At 37.1% G+C, this 19,549-nt stretch overlaps 1 protein-coding gene across 4 annotated transcripts in view; it reads right to left on the minus strand.

The window, feature by feature from the left end:
• The window catches only part of LOC124304540 (telomerase-binding protein EST1A-like), a 255,119-nt gene that overhangs the window by 90,179 nt on the left and 145,391 nt on the right, over positions 1-19,549 (minus strand). For all 4 annotated transcript variants that reach the window (XM_046762915.1, XM_046762916.1, XM_046762914.1 and 1 more), the window contains one exon: positions 15,963-16,036. In XM_046762915.1, coding sequence (XP_046618871.1) covers positions 15,963-16,036 — 74 coding nt within the window. The remainder of the gene's footprint in view (positions 1-15,962; positions 16,037-19,549) is intronic.

Consider the following 19,549-nt stretch of genomic DNA (forward strand, 5'->3'; position numbering starts at 1 on the left):
CGGAACCTTCATTTTTCTGCACTACCACATTCTATGCTTTGGTCATTCGGAATGCCGACTGTTCTGAAAATACTTTTTCGGATAAGAGAGCGTTTGGTTTAATGAACCTTTGTGAAAACAGTTATTCTACTGGGTGATTTATCGAAAATCCCAATCTCAGTACGCTGATCATGCGTTGTTTTAAAATTCGTATCTGGAAAAATTTACTTTGTCGACCAGTCAATCTTTTGGTCTTTCGGAATTTTGACCCCGATATAATCAGTGCAGACTTCGATTTTTGGTGGACCGTCCGATATTGCAGGTCTGGGTCTACAATGCCCATGTGGAAGAGTATTTTAGTATTTCACCATATTCTGGCCGGACGAGTAAATGACTAACATCTCAACCTGCAATTGATACGTCACCATTTTCATTAAAAAACTAGATCTGTAATGAACAAATAGGCTACACATGTACTGGTTTTGTTCAATGTACCAGTTGAGGACAACATTGCATGTATCAAGCGTTTTCTTGTCTGAACTTTGGAAACTACTATCTCTGACTATATTTTTCGACATTACCAGTGCCGGTTTTCGCGTGTAGGTATAAGTTTGCGAATAAATGACTGAAATTTCAGCCGTCAACACGCTGGTGACGTCGAAGCAATTATTTTCGTGACACATTTGCTAACGAGTATAGGTAAGTTTGTAGAAGCTCGCAATTATAATCGACTATTTTCATTGTTACTCCACCGAGGGAACTTGAATGGGTTCAAATTATATAGCGCATCAATCTTTTTCTATAACCTTGGGTAACGTACACACAACCTATGACCACAAACAGTCGAAGAGATCACACCGATAAAAGCAGTACAATTCAAAAAAAAAAAAATTATTCAATTATTTACCGACAAAAGTTCTTTAAGCTCTTACTGCAGCTGAAAAAGAGATGTTAATCACAGGGCCTAATAAATTATCATTGGGGTTCCTTGTCCAAAATGAGCTCGGAGAGTTTATGAACGAATTCTATCAACACCTAGACGTATTGGGCCGTCGCTTATTCTGGGTACAAAGATCGAAGAGAAGTTATCTAAGTGGCTGATAGTATTGAGTCGGATGGGCTTCATGGCAGACGAAGATTATTTGTTATACACCGTGAAAAATGAAACAAGTAGTTGGGGCTGTAAGTGTAACGACATCCTTTGAAAACAAAGTACCCGGGCGGAAGTGGTTTGAAAGTTTTATGAAGCAATACCAATTTTGTCATAAAAAAGCACGGAGTATTTAGGTGGATCTGGTGTTAAGGTTACCACGTCTAGGAACGGAGCATAATTTTTTTTAAATCGGACCACTTTTAGCAGGTAATACAGCAATTTTAGGAGAACCAACGAAAATATTGAACATGGATGAAACAGTAATATTCCGCGTACCAAAAGGCAGTCTTGTTTTTGGTCAAAAAAGAAAACCTGTATATGATGTTCATCAGCCAGTGATAAATAAACGATTACTACACTATTTACAGCTGGAGTCGATGCTGAAATGGCACTACCTCTCAGTTCATTCAAGTACATGCGATTAGAAAAATCCTGTGTCAATGCAGCACCCACTGAGAAGGAAATGGAAAAACAGAATGGATGGATGATAAGATATGCTGCGTTTAATGAATATCTAATTAATATATTCCACCGTAATTTTCTGATAGTAAATATCCCTCTGCCATTCGTTGTTTTTGTAGATGCGCGTGTGTCTCATCTACTATACGATTTAAACACATTGTAAGTGGTTAGGCCATTCGAGAACGGAACAAAATATGGTAATTTTAGGATTTCTTTCTCACCGGAATAATATAGTGGATCGAAATTTTGCCAACGTCATTTTATGATACTAACAATGAACTGTAGGAATCATTTTTTTTTTTTTTTTTGTAGCGATTGATAGCAAAATGGCGGCGTACAATATTTCTTTGTTCACGTCATTTTTTGAACGATATTTCAAAATTATCGTACGTACTTCCCTAGCTATTCTCATGCACAATTAAAAAAACTTGTTTTTTTTTTAGTTCTAGGTCAAGAATAGCTGGAGACAGTGATCCGCCCGTTTACCCTTCTAAAAAAGGTGTTAATGAAAAAATATTGTACATCCACCACTTCGTTATCAATCACTAAAAAAAGTGTTTTTTACAGTTCATCAGTGATATAATAAAAGCCTGTTCACAGAATTTTGATTTATTCCATCATTCTGCTAAAAAGAAAATCCCAATATTTTACTGTTTTGTTCCATTCTAGATTGACTTGATCCCGTAAAAATACACTGTTCCATTTTAAAAAATACATGTATATAATTAAAATTCCATGGCCAAGCAACTGTGACGAGTGCAATCGTTGCACTATTTATGCCAGGTTTGCTATTATGCATTTCTTCGATACGAGACTACTTCACGTGAGTAGATGCACTTGTCACTTTGAGTCGGGAGTTTATTTTCAGAACACGCTTTCGCAGTTTATTTCAAAATGAAGGCAGATTTTTTATTAAGTTAGAGATAGAACTAGAAATTACTTTTTCTCTCAGGTCTGGAATGCGAATCGCACTACTGTCGAAAGTGTTAATTATATTCACTTATATTCGTAATAGGGAATCGTCTTGACTGCCTTATAATCCAATTCCCGGCTGAACAACGTTTTTCATTATATCTATAAATTGCGAGTCTTATCACGGAGTTGTTGAAAATCATTAGAAGTCGTTACTGGTGCTCAAAATGACGGAACACTAGACATCTTCAAGCGACGCCAATTTACTGATCTTTGAGAAGCCACGACCAACTTGTTCAAGATTGCAACTGAATTAACCAATGCTTGGCTGGCCATATAAATCACATGTAGGTACTGAAGGATCTGCAGACGGGGCTTCAAACTTATCAAGCACCGAATGATACAAGCAAAGTTGGCCACCATCGCACACGCATCTCGAAAGATACAGAGCTGAGTCAGTTCCTGTGTCACTAGTAAACCTGACACCGTTTGTTTCGAACGTTGAACTCGCTGTTCACACATTCTGGCATTTTCACGGTGTAACGTGTCCGTCACGCCTCATCTCGTTCGCTGTCAAGTAGCTACCGATCTCGGTATACCTATCCACCGCAGTTCTCAATTTATCGGTTAAAACGATTCCTCGGGCGACATATTAAACTCGAGATTTCCCTTACCAAACTTTTGATGAAGAGAATATGATTTTTCCTTCTTCAGTTTTGGCAACTTTCTGATTAAGTAATTCAAATCAATGTATCCTTCGTGGGTAATTTTTCAAACAAACACTTCGTATCACAGTGAATGAGTTGGTGAATACGGTGAATAAGGTGAATACTTGGACATTTGTGGTAAAAGAAAAATCGTAACGAATGAAAATAATGATATGCTTATTCATTCATTCATTCATTCATTCACTGGTGCAATAAACCGATGCAAGATTGTTGTCAAAATGGGACTTTAATGGTATCGTCTTCCTAGAAAGTCTTAGGATTAATCTGAATGAAACTTTAATTTTTAGCACCTTCCGACAGGAACGTAATATTTTACTGTGTCCTCTGTGATCCACAAAATTTATCTTGTGTTTTGATAAGTTCGAAAAAAAAAATTCGATTTGGTAGACATTAAAGAGTTGAGACATGACACTGTCCGCTAAAGATTGAATATTTTTTCTATGCTGGTTGTTTTCCGATGCTGAATACAAACCTGTTGTCAGAAACTATTTATCACATTACCGTTCCGAGAAGAATCGGTCTGAATGAAGCACAGCAAAAACATTGATTTCGGATGAAAAACCAATAGAAGTATTATAAGGAGAATGCACGATGAGACACAAATCAACGTAAGTACTTGAGAAGACAAAAATTTTTTTCAAAACTTCGATTCATACCGAATCAACAGTAAAGTAACGTGATTTAATGATGATAGTAAATTTTATTCGGAGAAATATGGATGAGATTGTTATTTACTGATTAAGTACTCAGTCACAAACTAATTTTGACAATTTCTGACCACGAATCTTTACATCTAGCAGAAGTCGTGATAGTGTACGTACGTGCCTCATACATAACAACGCTATGATAATAATCACTGAATAATAATATCACGTTGGTTCATGAACAACCGTTGATAAGAAGGCACCAAAGATAATTTAATCACGCCTCAAAGTGTTGCAAGAAACGTACCGATGCTACCTGTAGAAAAAGTTTAGGCAGCTGCCAACAGGTGTTGGGGCTACTAGCTAACACCGTCAACGCAACGCAACAATCAGAGGTTTTGATACCGAGAAGGTAAGAACTGCATGGGAACTTCCCTTCCGTCATGCAGCATGCAACTGCCTCACAGTTGCAAGGTAAAATATATACAAATATGCAAACTGAGCACAGAGTAGAATAAAAAATTGTACACCACAAAATCGCACTGTAATTTTTCTTTTTTACAGAAATAATAGAATGATCAGCAACAGTGGACATCATCTAGAGAGTTAATATCCTAAGATCTGCTATTTTGAACTGTCGTATAATGTACAAAGCTTGAGAAAAGAGGTGAAACAATCTTCTATAAAGTATTCGGGTAAGAGACGATGACTCATGTAATAATATACCTGTGCAATATAATCAGTATTCCAAGTGATCCAGACCTGTGATCGGCGACGGCTGCCCGAAGAATGCAAAAAGAAGTAACGCTCTGAGCTCTCTTCTTTTGCTGATCTCTAAAACGGTTTCTCCGTGCAACCCTAGACAGTGAATCAGTCGACGTGCTTCCCCGAAAAATGAGAAACTAAATAGAAATACGTCGACAAGAATGAGTCACACACCTGGTCAGGGCATAGAGGTGATCATCTTGATCGGTTGGGTTATTCCTATTCCGATTTCTAACGGCCGAACTGGATAACCTCCGCCAAATTCTGAACACGGCTCTAAAATGAAGGAATTAAAAAAAAAAACAGAGGAATCAAGAGGAGGATGATTTCTCGTCAAATTCTAGTTGCTCAGGATGCAAACGTCGGAGTGTGGCGATCAAGCTTCTTTTCGAGAGTCAAACATTATTCTACACGCCACAATTGTTGTATTGAAACAATATGAGTGAAAATGTAATGCACAAGGCAATGGTAGCGTAGAGCCGATGATGAACTGTAAGTATAGTTTGCAATTGGACCCTTACTTAATAACGTCCGCAGAAGGTGTATCAAAAAATAAGAAAAACGACTAAATAAGTGCTCATTTGAAGAGATTTTACGACTGAAAAAATGATGCTCCACTCAGGCTGCAGTTTAGCCTCTATACGCGTACTAAACCTAGAAGGAAAAGTACAAAGTACCAAGGCCCAAAGAATAAACGATTTTTATTTTTTGTGTCAAAAAGTAAATACTTATAAATACAACAGTGAGGTAGTTAAGAAAGTGAAAAGGGACAAGAACGCAAGGACAAAGAAATGTGAGTGTTCGGAACAACTATCGTCTGTACGCGGTTGAAGTTTGAACCTTGCAGAAGGTCGAACGGTCATAAAATATTCTATCACTCGCGGCAATGACACCTGGCAATTGTTTACCATAACTTACGGCAGAGATAGGAAAAATGAAAAAGTTAGCGAAACACGTCTCGTTTAAGCAAGGCAATACCATTTTGAACGGGTCTCAGTCATAAATTAAATGAAATACTTGCCACCTCTGACATGTTTCTTCTATTTTGCGATCGTAAAACCGTTTTCCGTCGATAATATGTAGTCGTAGCTTCACGATCTGCTCACATCAACGCCACACGCAAACCGATAAAGTAACAAACCTGGTCTATCCTGGAATATCCGTCAATATAGAAAAATGTGGCAGATTTGACTTGATTTTAGTCATCTTCTGACACCATTTCTCCCACAACTTTCATCCAGTTTTCTTCTATGTAAATGGGAATGAGGTTAACCAGAAATAAACTGTTTATGAGTGGCATAAATAATGTTTTTCCAACACATGCATGAAACGGGGCCTGTTTCGTGCACGTAAGGTGGATGCAAAATTGCGCATGTCGATCGTAGACTTTATTCCCTAGGACAACATCCATTTCATTACCTCCCCATGGCGGAAATATACTCTTCCTCAAAGTTTTTCAAAACTTTTAACTTGTGCGTAAAAAGGTTTATACATGCACTTTTCTAAAAAAGTACGGCGTGCAACATGAGAAGAGGCAATTTCTGGCTCTTCAGCTCTGGTAAGATCATGGTGCAATTGTTTTCATCTCAGGCGCCTTCGGTACTCTTAAATCTAGCTTGTACACCTTCATTTGGCCCTCGCTAGAAATAGCCCATTTACCCCCCTTTGTTGTAGAATGTACTATTTGTTCCCGACGTAACAGGAATAGTCACTTTATTCACCTGAAAAGCGGGACAAAAGTAACATTTATTTCTCTTACATACTTTTTTCTCCTGAATTTGCGGCAGAAAGTTCTTATTTCCCGTGTTACGTCCGGCAGAGTGCCAGACTGCCACTTTTGTCCCTCAACTGTAATCTCATACTTCTCATCTCATCCGTCTATTTTTCGCGTCTCCTCCAGCTTGCAGAAACTGCTGGGTAGAATGCTTCAATAGATCCATTTGAAATGAAAAATGGAAAATGCTTCCAAAAACATAATTTAAGTGGGTATAAATAAGTGGTTACTTTGAGAACATTTAAAATATTAAATGCAAAACGCCATTTAGATTTCAAATGCCTATTTTAAATGAAACCATTTCAAATATTACTCAACAGTACTTGCAGATAGCTGAAGAGTTCCTACTCAGCTATGTACAACCCCCTACTTCTCTCATACCTCCTCTGACTATCTCCTGTTTTCATTCATTGACTAACTCCTTACCTACCTTCCAAACTGCACACTTCGTTAGTACTGTTTCATCAAGATCCTCAGAATAAACCTATAATTATATTCTAAACATACCTCAAGTTATTCAACCCTCATCCTAACCTCCGGTTGTCCTAAAACGTAAAGGTGAAATCGAACCAGTTTATTCCTTACCGCTCATGAATAAACGACCTTCACGGACGTAACACCCGCTTATTTGCGGGAAAAAAGTAGCATTTTTTTCCCGCTAATAGGGCGACCACTTTTCAAGTCAATGAAGTGGCTACAGTCAAGTCAGGAATAAGATCATCTATGCAACAAGGGAATAATGGTGCCGAGCGTTATTTTCTGTTATTTTGTGCACTTGTGGACAATAATTCTGAGACGGCTAATTTTTTGGCCAGTCAGTTACATTGGGAATACAGAATCAGCCCGCAGCTTCATTGTCGGCCAGTCGCGAAACAAGCTTGATCTTAGTATACGTAACATAACCCAATGGTTCAAATTTTACGTCAAAATTCACTAATTTTCATCGTAAGAGAGAAAAGCTAAAGACAGTGGATATCTCGCTTTTAAACCTTGTTTGGAGGGAAAAAAGTGGAGAAACTCGGGCCGAAACGTCAACGAATTGACTTTTTTTTATTGACCCGCATATCCAAGAAAATACTTATTTCATCATTATCGAGGTCAAGAGAATCACATTCGAAAAAAGTGAGAGTAGGAAACACGTACATTTTTATTTATCAAGCACATTTCAAAACGTGGCACAGTTGGTTTACTGTTACGTTTTATGTCACGAAATTGGCTTTTATTTTCTCGGTTCGTTGGTATGTTTTTCGCAAGTGCACATACGCCAAAAAAACTTCCATTATGGAAAATCGAGAATTTCAGTAGTGCGTGTGCGTCAACATCACTTTACCATACTGTTCGGAATAGGGAACACTAGTTTCATCAATCGAACTGTCTAAGCAAGTGCTGGCAAAATATAATTATTTTGCGATAGAGGTTTCGTACACGAATACTGTTAGCTAAAATTAGGAAACCACTTAATGGCATTAGTAAATTCCGGATATGCGTCTAAAAGTTAGCCATTCTAGAATAGGAAGCTAACGTGATTAAAGTTTTGAATATATCCATTGCAAGTTACAACAATCATTATCACCACAGCGTGAGCATCGATAAGTGCTTCTGTGGACTAGGACTCATTGAAATTTTACACCCTTCCAGATGCTGCTTCGGATTTTGATACGATATAAAAAATGCAATTTCGACCACGCTATTCAGCCCCTCTTGCTAATCATCGCAACGCACATAAGATTGCGATCTTCAAAATTATTTTATCACTGTCAGACAGTTTGCTATTTTCTGTGCTTGAAACTCATTACTTCTGTAACCGCCGATTAAATTCGTGTCTCAATAGAAATTACATACTAGTTGTGAGAAGATTCCTAGAAGGGAATCTGCGAATGATTTTCAGTATGATGGTACACAGGGGACCGTGCACATCGTCTGTTACAAGCCCGTCCAACTTAAGCACTTAAAAGCTGATGTGAACTTTGATAACAGAACTTGTCATTGTCAAAAATTGAGCTTCGTAAGATGTGTTATAAAATTACACAATTTCGGAAAAGTTCCGAAAACTATAATAGCAATGCACAGCACTGAATTTGATAAAGTTAAACATGATTATCTTACGGTAAGTTGGATTGCAAGCAACTCCATTAAAATGGTAAAATAGTCAGTGAAGTCGATTTCTTTGTGAATCCTGAATTATTTTCGCAGGTTAATAACAGCCTCACGACCTGTAACAGATCGACAACGATCCCAAGACTCACCACTGGAATTCGAAAAGTTATGAAGATGCCGCATTCAATCGCTGACCGATGTCAAAATGCACCTAGTTTTGAAAAAATTGTCGAACGCTTGATTCTTGTCCAAGTACTTGTGATTTGATTCCAAGTCTGTCATACTCAAGGTAGGTTAGCACGTATTAATAGTTTCAATTGATTTGATTGCGATCAGGCAGAGGAGACCGTATTGTTCTAAGTTGGCACAGGCTCTGATCGATGGCCAACAACGTCTTTTTCAATGTTACACCTTTATAACGGATTCGAGTCAATTCAACAGACGCAAATGAGGTACAAAATTCACTTCACCTCCCTATCCTTCATCTGAGCAGGAGGTCGAATAATATTGGGTAAGGATAATACGACTGTATCTTTTACGTAAAACAAAATAGGGCAGTATTAACAGAAACAGATTTAAAAAGTTCGACAAACGTCATTACGAGCCAAGGTTCTAGTTATATCTTACAAAAATAAATAATTCAACGGAGACGCGCTTTTTGGCAGAATCCTTTCGCAATCTACCACACTGAGAAAAGAGATTTTTTGAGTGAAACCAACATTGATTCACGGGTGGGAAAAAATTTTGTTATTCGAATTAAATTGACTTGAACTTACCAAATCTTTCGTTGTTTCAACAAAAAATTATTTGCAGATAACAACATATTTTATCCACCACTCACAAAGAAATATTGGCTGCGCTCAAACGATTTCTCAATGTTTTTAAATAAGAATGAAAATAATCTTATCTTTTACAGACACAACTGCATGTGAATCTATTTTAGTTATTACGCATATGAATTTATACGTGAATAATCTAATTTTGTACAACACTGCACGCCGCATTCCCTTCTAATCATAATGAAACATGCAACAAGACTAGTATTAATTTCTGTTCAACACCTTAGGTCGACTGGCTCCCATCATCAGCTTCGAGAAAGATGATGGATGTTCTGCGCTCTGGCCTGCTTTACTGAGATGCTTTTACTGGACGCTGATCAGCGTTTCCTGTTCAAGAAAGTTTTCTTTTTTGAAAGTTTTCCGGTTTGTCCATGTAGAAGGAGTTGGTCTATTTGGTTGCACCGCCACGGAATAATCTTCGATACGTCGATAACTGGGTTCTTACGCATCACCTACTTTCACCATGGAAAATAAAAATTCATCTGCAGCACTTGTCAAACTTTTAGCCACCAATCAATCCGTATATGATTTTCAGGTACCAAAAAGAACTTTGGTTCAAATTTTCAGCCCTGTTTCAATCAACACTACCATAGTTTCTTTCATGTAAGAGTACAGTTGTATTACACTCATTGTCAGCCAACCTAAGTCGACATCCCGCTCTGTTGAAAGATAGGGAGGTGGAATTAATTTCTCACCTTATTTACGTCAAATGAATTGACTCAAGTCCGGTATGAATGTCTATCCGTTCATGCAAAATATTGTTTTTAGTGTAGTAGTTTGACAACAATATCTGTGAGCTTGGGACACCTGCTAACGTAGGTACCGAGATGTTGGTAACCATCGATTAGAACCTATCTCGACTTTGAATAACCTCATCTTCTTTGCCTAACCACAATCAAATCCATTGAACTTTCATTTTCCGTGTGAATTAAGTTGTTCTATATACCAAGTGACAAGTTGTGGGGGCACTCGGGGGGGGGGGGTTGCTTATCCATCTATACCCTTCACGTACGATATTCAAATTCAACAAGTAACAAGAGCTTTCTTAATATTACAGAAAAAAAATATTGGATAACGACAAGTTATTCCATATACTTAATTCACCTGTATAACTAAGCAGTCCTTCATTTATTGTTGGTTCGAAATAGTATTTGCAGTAGACTAAACGACCGCCAAGCATTATTAAAAAGTAATCGTAGTGATGTATAGATCAAGTAAAATAAGTATTTAGACACGACCATTTGTAAACCGTGTGTCTTGTACCGTTGGGCTTTTTGGCCAAACTTGTTTTTTAAACTTAAACGTTGATTTCAAATTTAACAAAATGAATATAACATTTATTTTTAAGCTATATAAAAAATTTCATTTCACAGTCAGTCCTCTGTTTCTTGATATTCGTCCGCATGGACAAATACCGCCAATCGTTGTCCCATTCGTGTACGCAATATTGGTACGACACGGCTCTATTTTTGATTCCGATAAATTCAAATAAACTTTGTTTAAAACAAACAACGTGCACAATTAATTCAGTCGAGTAAACGCGGTCACGTGTCGCTGGGATTATTTTACTTTCAGTGTTTAGGACAACGTAACTTCGGATGTCATTTGATTAGTCTTGTAGCAAAAACGGTTGGAAATGGAACAAGTTTTGCACTGTACCGGTATAAGGCGCGTGCCCCGATGAAAATTTACAGAATGGAAAAATCCTCGACGGTGCAGATAAATGGTTGTATTTTCACAGAGGCAAGAACTGCAAGACGCGTACTCGGATTCCAGACGAACGGCCAGCACGGCGGTCGACCATGACCCGCGCAACGTGCATCTAGCCCCTGCCCGCTTGCCTCGACGCATACTTTATCTCGACTATTTATTAGGGCCGGAAAGCTAGTAGCAGAAGCAGCAGCGTTAGCTAGCTGTTCGCTTTAGTTTCTGCCCAACTTCCGCGACGGTATTTCTGCTGTTGCTCGAGATTCAAATCTGAAGATCTCTTGGATAGAAAAAAAAAAAAAAAAAACTAAACGGTAATTTTCCGTCTACATGAGGCAACGCGACACGCTGAGATACCGTCCGAGTGCCAGAGCGGGCAGTTCCTGAAAATACTTCTGCACGCATGCGCGCGCGCGAGCATCAAGCAATCGGGGACGTTTACCCGAATTTTTGACCGCTTGGTGGCTCTGTAGTCGATATTTCGTTTGCATACAAATGAAGATCACGCTTCATTCAACCATTTTTCATTATTTCATATGAATAAATAAATGCGATGGAAATAATAAACATATTTATGCTTACAATGAATTTTGAGGTTATGGCAGCAGCGAACAGTGAATATGTACTTATGGCAAGAAAAAATGTATCTTCATATCCGGGCATCCATTCTGCGGATTTGCATTCTTGAAAGACTTAGCACTTGTATTTCGTTACGATACTTTTGTAAACGAAAATACATTCGATATTTTATTTTACAAAGTCGTGACATTACGGAAATAATATCAACGCCGCTCACGGTGGATAAACATCCCAATTCTCGCCTAGATTCGGGTCTTTTCCGCACTTGCCAAATGGGTCACTCTTTTCCTCAACTTTTTGGACGTTTCATCGTCGCTTTTCACATTGCAGTGGTAATGAGGGTTGTCACAGACCTCTGTTTTCGATATTCTAACGCTTGTTTAGGTATTCCAAACTAAGAATTATCGTCCCACGAGATTTGTAAAGCGTTGATTGTGCAAGATGTATGGTAAAAAACTGTCTTCGAAGTGGTATTCATAAATAATTCTGTAAAATCCTTAAATTTCGAAGATATATTTATTGTAGGATTTCAAATATTTGTATCTATAAATGAAAAAAATAAATAAATAAAAACAAAAAAAAAAAACAATAATACTGCGTCACAAGTTCTTGATTTCCCAAGAAATTTCCGGCCTTTTATGTGAGCTCAAGAATTTGCCAACTTTTTCTAGTTTTTTAGATCTGTAATAAACTTGAATTGTAGTAACTACGACTATCCCTTCCTGTAAAATTCTTGTTTTTAAACACAGGCATTTTGAATAAGCTGCACCTTCTTTTTTCAGTGAGTTCAGCTTGAAAACCGTTGCTCATGACACAAGAAAAGTTCGAACATTAAGTACTGAATGTTCTCTGTGAAATCGGTACGAAAATTACTGGTGTTCCATTAGAAAAAAAAGTTCAGACCTAGTACTGGACACAAGAAAAGGCTAGACGAGACTTTTGCAGAGTTTCGTGTTGGCCTCAAAAAATCTGAAATTTTACATATTATCTCGGGCTGTGAAGTTTTGTCTTGGTCTCGGAAAAATTAAGACAAGACCAAGATGATACTAATTGTAAGTCCGGTCTTTTTGTTGTGTCTATCACTAGTCAGATTAAATGTTTTGCTGCGTTTAAGTAGAGTAACGCCATCCAGAGGCCAAAACGCTAGTATTTAATGACGCCATCTGTAAGACCAGCCGAGAATTTGAAAAAATAATTGCAAAAAATAGAAATGTTGAAAACCATTGACGTTTAACAAAGTCATTTGTTCATTTTTTGCTTCTTTAGTACCGCAATTGTTTTACATTCTTAAAATTTACCATCGCATCCATAAGTGTTGTCAATTTTTCGGGGAACCATTAAAGACGTATAAAAATGCATAAACTGGTGATGCTAGCAGTTCTAAAGATGGAGAAAACATAATCCAGAAATTTTCCGAATCATTTGATTCAGTTTCTTCGAAAGTGTTATAATTGCTACCATACAAGATATTTTTTACGTATTTGTGGTAAAAAAAAAGTACTTTTATATTGTTACGCTATACCTACTTCTATGAATTTATCTTGATTCCATTTATCTATAAGGAAAGCATTTGAGACCCCACACGAGTTTTTCTACATGTTTCGTACACCCTAAAAATGAAAATCATTGAATAATCTCAAAGGTGGTCGAGTTATACGATAACATTCTTTATACCTACATGTCCTACATCCATCATTTTAGCCCAAACAGCTTAATCAATCGTTATTGAAATTTCCATTACAACGCGTTCAAAAGTTTATAAAAATTGTTCCGCATTAAAAAGTTTCACGAATCATCGGGTTATCCGTGTGGATGAAAAAGGTGAACTCCAAGAGGAGTGATCTTGTTGATAACAATCAGGGATGGTGTTTTAGATAGCGAAATTATGAGGAAAAAGAAATCTGTAAAGGATTAGAGAAAAGAAGCCGGCTTCACAAAGAAAGTCCAAAAATACATTCCGATACTCATTATAAACCTGGGGCCGTGAAAGGCCGTGACGTTTCGTACAGTGAGCTATAGCTCGAAGTGTTCGACCTTGCGAGCAATTTGCCCGACGGTGTGTATAATTAGGGAATGTAGTTTTTTTTCTCTTGTTTCATTCTCTTTCCTTGTCCGTATACCGCGCCATAAGCCCATTTGTGCTAATTATACCTACAGCTCGCGGTATTTTTTTCATGGATAGGTTACCTAGGCCTGGGCAAATACCCGGGAGGTAACTTATTTATCATACATTCATACCATTGTATACCGGGGTGCTCGCTTGACAATCGCAAAGTCCACCGAATTATATGCGAATAAAGATATTCGGTAGGTAGCGGACGCTTGATGCTTGGGTTACACATCAACCAGAAGGACGACGTTAATCCAATGATCTTGAGAGCTTGCTATACGTGCAGTTGCATCACGCTTAAACGGATGCTGCACATATCACCTTCCTGGCGTTTGGTCCACATCGCAATTATAACAAGCATTAGAGAATTTCAATGATCATACATTGATTACAAAGAATGAAGACGAAACAACGACGATTTGAAATTACGTTCAGTTTCACTCCAACAATAGGGGTATAAAATATTCATCCTAAAAAAAAACATGCTTGCATTTTCGAAACGTTTTTTAAACGCTACGATATTTTGTTTTAAAGATCGTATACATTGAGGTTTTTTGTTTCAAAGCAATATTTTTTAGCTTCTACCTTATAAAATTGTACATATGAAGAAAAATCTTCGCATAAGAGTATCTCTTGAATAGAATTCTAATAAAAAGGTTACTTCGAAAATTTGTAATATTCTTTTATACAAAAACATGAGAGGACTTCATTTTTATAAAATTTTTTACTACTCAGCCGCATTTATTTAGACGGACTTGATCGTGGAAGAATCTTACAGAGTCGAATCCTCTACAAATGCGTCCAATGCGTAGAATCCATAGCTTGGACGGTTGAAAAGTTAAAACTCAGGATTGAACGCCTTTAGCGTGTGGACTATTAATTAGACTACAAAATTTCCAAAATAATTTTATGGAAAAGTTGATTTTCTTCAAAAAGCTTCTAGGATCAAGTCCGTATCGTTACGTCACTATATATAAATAATGGAAAGAAGTTTATAAAACATAAATAGTTCGGGATACAAAAGGCCAGTCAAACAAGGAGACTTAAAAACGTGTATGTTGGGTAATTGACGTACACTAGGATGAACACACATTCTGTTTAAACATCAGTGTAACTCAAATTTGTTGAATAAATGCCTTCTTAACTCTTTGAGGCATACATTTTGCTAGTGGACGAATTCTCGTGAAAATTAATATTCAAGACTTTATGAGGTGGTAGCTGAATTCAAATCTGCCATCGGACAATTAAAATTCAAAATGGCGGATCCCAATATGGCGGACGAAAGTTCGACAAAAGCCTTAGAAGTAGCTAATAATAGATACACCAGTCGAATCTTACTACTTACCACAGAGAACCGAAAATTTTCACCGCAAATTCACAATATCAATTCTTGCAAACTTGCTAAATTTATCCTTAGATGAATTTGCACTCACCAGGAGATTATCAGACTTTCAGATCATGGATTCTGCGGAAATTCTTCATTCATGGATTCCAACAAGGAAGGTATCCCAGATCGATCTCTCCGGTTTTATTTCTTTTGTAATATGTTAAAACTAGAGAAGAGTAGTTTCACCCCCTTAATGATAGTGTTTAATGATAGTTAGAAAAAAAAGTGTGGCTTAGTTTTAAGTCTGTTATAACATATTACAAACGAAATCTAATTGGAGATCGACCTGGAATACCTTTCTTGTAAGAATTTCTCTGGGGGCCCAAAATATTATGGTACTACTGATGCGTAGATATATCTACTGGGCTTTTCATCGCGCAGTTTACAACAGATCAGGTCGTCTAAAATTCGGAGTCTACACTTCATTAGAGCTGTGAAATACCTGATAATGTATTCACTCATTTCTAATCTAAACAACAAAAATTGATTTTCAAGGTAGAGATACACAACAGATTTCATTTATCATCGCATTTTACTCGTCAAATTGCTGATATTATCAATTTCACCCAGAATGAAGAGAGGCCTATGAGATGAAATCACATATCACAGACCGCATATTTTAGGCTAAGGAAATGGTCCAAGGAGTTCGAGCAGAATCCATGTTTCAAAGGTGTGATACTTGCTTTGTCAGTCGTATGGTTTCATACAGTTTCGTGGTTGGTCAACAGAATTTCAAGGGTTGAAATTTTCGGATTTTGAAATTTCACGCGAAATTCTTTCCGAACAAAGTGAAATACAGAGACGAAAGGAAGAGGGAAGAACTCACCCGACGCGATAATCCGTGCAAGATGGCGGTGGATTCCATACGGTACTGTGACACAGCATCCAATCACACCATATCTATAATCATAGAAAAACACAGATATGAAAATGAAACATAAATACACATATCCGAAGATGGACGTTGACAGAATATAATTATATTGTAAGATACGCGGCTTTCACAAGCCATCTTCCTCAGGTGGAATATATCGGTTATACATATAAAGTGCGATAGAATTCTGGCGAGGCTTGCATAACCCGTGGAAGAAAAACGAGAAAAAACATACACACACGTATGCGAAACAAAATAGGACAAAAAAAAGCATTGCTGTTGAGTTAAAAAATGATAATACGAAATCCTTGTCGCGCAAAACAGTCTTGTAGGAAGTCTCCAGTCTTATCAAAGATATTTATAGCTCCACTCCATACGCGTATGCAATATCTTACAAAGTATCTCACTCATTAATCTCAATACCGATATGGGCAATATGGGCAACGTCAAACTGGACAGATTTTGAGAATTTTTGACCTCCTATTTTTTTAATTGATTGAAACTTTTTGCACGCAAAGTATAAATAAAAAGAAAACATACATGTTTCGTCATTTGTTCGAAAAAAAATTTTCCCAAAATTACAGAATATTAATCTCACTTCCGATAACGAGTCTACCTTTATAATTAATATCTCCGGTTCCATCCACCGTGGAGCAATAAACGAACGCGTACTTAAAAGCAAAAGAAAGCGATTTTGAAGAAAAAATGGCAGTTTTTATGAGAATTGGAAATTTGAATTGTTGTTAGCAACTGAAATGTTCAAATACTTTTTCATCAAATTCGGCATTTTTCCAAATAGAAAAAAAAAACATTATTTATGTCTCCCTTGAAACTGTGAAATATTAAACTTTTTTTAGCATGGAATCTGGATGGAACAAATATTTTTTTTTATATTAACTACCTGTAAGAGAGTGATACACTATACGAAGTACGATTAATCGAAGTTCCTCATGATAATTTTGATCAACCCGTATATGACTTGCAACTCATTTACCATGTTCAAACAATATTTGTCTCTAACCGACTTATATAGAGTCTGAGTCATGACTCATACATACAAAATCTATATATGTCGGTCAGAGACAAGTATTGTTTGAACATGGTAAATGAGTTGCGTGTCATATACCAGTTTGCAGATTTTTATGAAACAACATCGATTAATCGATAAATCGAAAAAACAATTAATCGAAACCATCGATTAATCGGAAACACGATTAATCAAAGCTGCGTGTTAATCAATTAATCGCACAGCACTAGTTTCGGGTTAGAATTCCAATTTTGCTAACCCAAAAATGACAAAGTAGTGGCTTATTATGCTGTTGACAAGATCTTGAAAACTGTCAATCGGAATGAAAATCAGTACACAGGACACAGGACTTCTGAATTTATAATTTCGAATTAGAAATCAATTTCACAATCCAAAATGATGGATTCAAAATAGTGTTCAGAGTGTCTTGTTTTCCTACGATTTTAGTTTCGGTTTTTTTATGTAGGTACTTCTGAATTTGAAATTGTGTGTTTTTGATTGAAATTAATATATACCTTGCGAGAAAAAGTATTTTAACGGTTTGTGGAATATTTAACGCCAAACGGGACCGGTTTCGGTCGATGGTCAGCGAATTTGACGTCCTGCAAGAGTCTCGTTACTCACTATCTTGTGAAGAGACTTCCACAGTTTAAAGCCGCAAATAATTCTTGACTTCCCGCATATAGAGATTGAAGGAATTTCCCTTAGGTTCTACTCAATTTGCTTGAAAATTCTACTGATCCAAATTCAAGTTGTGATAAAAATATGGTATAATTTTCAATTGGACGTTTTATTTTGTTTGCCAGCGTTACGTCCTCCGGACTTCATATTCCTTTCTCAGTTTTACACTCACTTTACACCCTGTATCCTCTCCTTATCTTCACAGCTTCGTCCCTGAACTACAAATAGCGAGCGTCTACCTTCTCTAAACTCATCACTTCCATACTAGCTTTCGCTCGAGTCACTCACAAACATACCTGTCATAATTCAATTATTTGCGCATTAACGATAAACCAACTATACCATTTCGATCGTATAACACTCGTAAAACCGATCCCTTCCTTCTTCTGTCATTTCCTGCATTGAGAGTTGTAAGCACGTTAGTGCATAATCGACGCGTACGAAGCGTAAAATAGCCAAATAACACCTTGGCTGGGCGTAGAGTAGGTTTCGGTAGTATTTGATGTAAGGTGGATTAGAAATTAGTCGTTTGGACTGAATGCGTAGTTGACAGAGGATGGATCAGAAGTGAATCAGTTGAATGATGGACTGGAAGTGTGAATCCGAAAAGGGGCACGAATTCACAATAGTAGGGAACAAAAGTAGACGAGTAAGAGCAATAACGAGTGGCGTGACTTTTCAAGGCTTCAAAAATTCCAAAATCAACCGAGGAATAAAAAACAAATTTATTGCTGTTTGTAATAATAAAGAAAATAATAATAATAATAATTACGACCAGCCTACTATACCCTTTCGAATGTGTCTCCCGTAAGTGGATAAATTGTGCGTGATGAAAGAGGGATGAGTTCGTAACCATTATGTTTCTGCAGCCGTCCTAAAATTTTCATTAAAAACTCTCTCATTCGCAGAGAGAACAAAGAAAGATACGGCGTTTAGATGTTTTGGTTGATCCAGAAATAAAGCTTTTCTCGACATTTTGGACGAATGAATAAAAACGTGTCTGCTTTTGACGCATACTTTGCAAAAGAAACGTTTTGATCGATTTGTAAAATACGTGGTCACTTTTTGTCCAGTTTGACGTAGAATGGCCCATATGGGATTTACGATACTGCGCACGCACTTCTGGATACACTTTTCGACAGAAAGCCGACAACACGGGGCTGGGTTTTAATACGGCATTTGTCAAAAACTGAGGGTATTCATCAATCACCGAGTCTTTGGATTTATTTTCCATGAAAATAGCATGGAAATGTAACTAATTGTAGAAAAAGAATTTTTTTAATATTCCCTGAACAGTCCGCAATATGATGGAGCACTTAGAAGTTATGCAGAATGAAATTGTTCCTGAGAAAGTCTCAGCCGAAGAATACCTGGCGATATCACGTCATCTAATACGTCGATGGCTTAACGATTAGGTCAGAAGACGGCGAGAGAATAAACAATGAGTTTTATTTGAATTTTCCAAAAAGATTTTATTGAAATGTGACACATAAATCTGAATTTGTATTGTAAATTCGCACAATACGTGATTCAATCCTTTTTTTGGTACTCGTTGTTAACGTATCTGATTGTGAGCAACCAATTCCTGTGCTGATGAGTGTTTAATTCCAGATAAATGTATTGATCGAGAGAAAATAACGTTAAAAAATTTCCGAATCACCAACATTGGAGAAAAAACATTTCCAAATGTACAAAATCAAACAAACAAAGTTCTGAAAACTGTGAATTCATCCCGCGAAGTTCACTGGTATGCGTGTCCACGTGGCGATATCAGAATAGAAAACATCACGTACGACTGATTCTTAAAATGAAAGCACAGTCATTCGATCAG

Source organism: Neodiprion virginianus, chromosome 5 (genome assembly GCF_021901495.1).
Source record: "Neodiprion virginianus isolate iyNeoVirg1 chromosome 5, iyNeoVirg1.1, whole genome shotgun sequence".
NCBI lineage: Eukaryota > Metazoa > Arthropoda > Insecta > Hymenoptera > Diprionidae > Neodiprion > Neodiprion virginianus.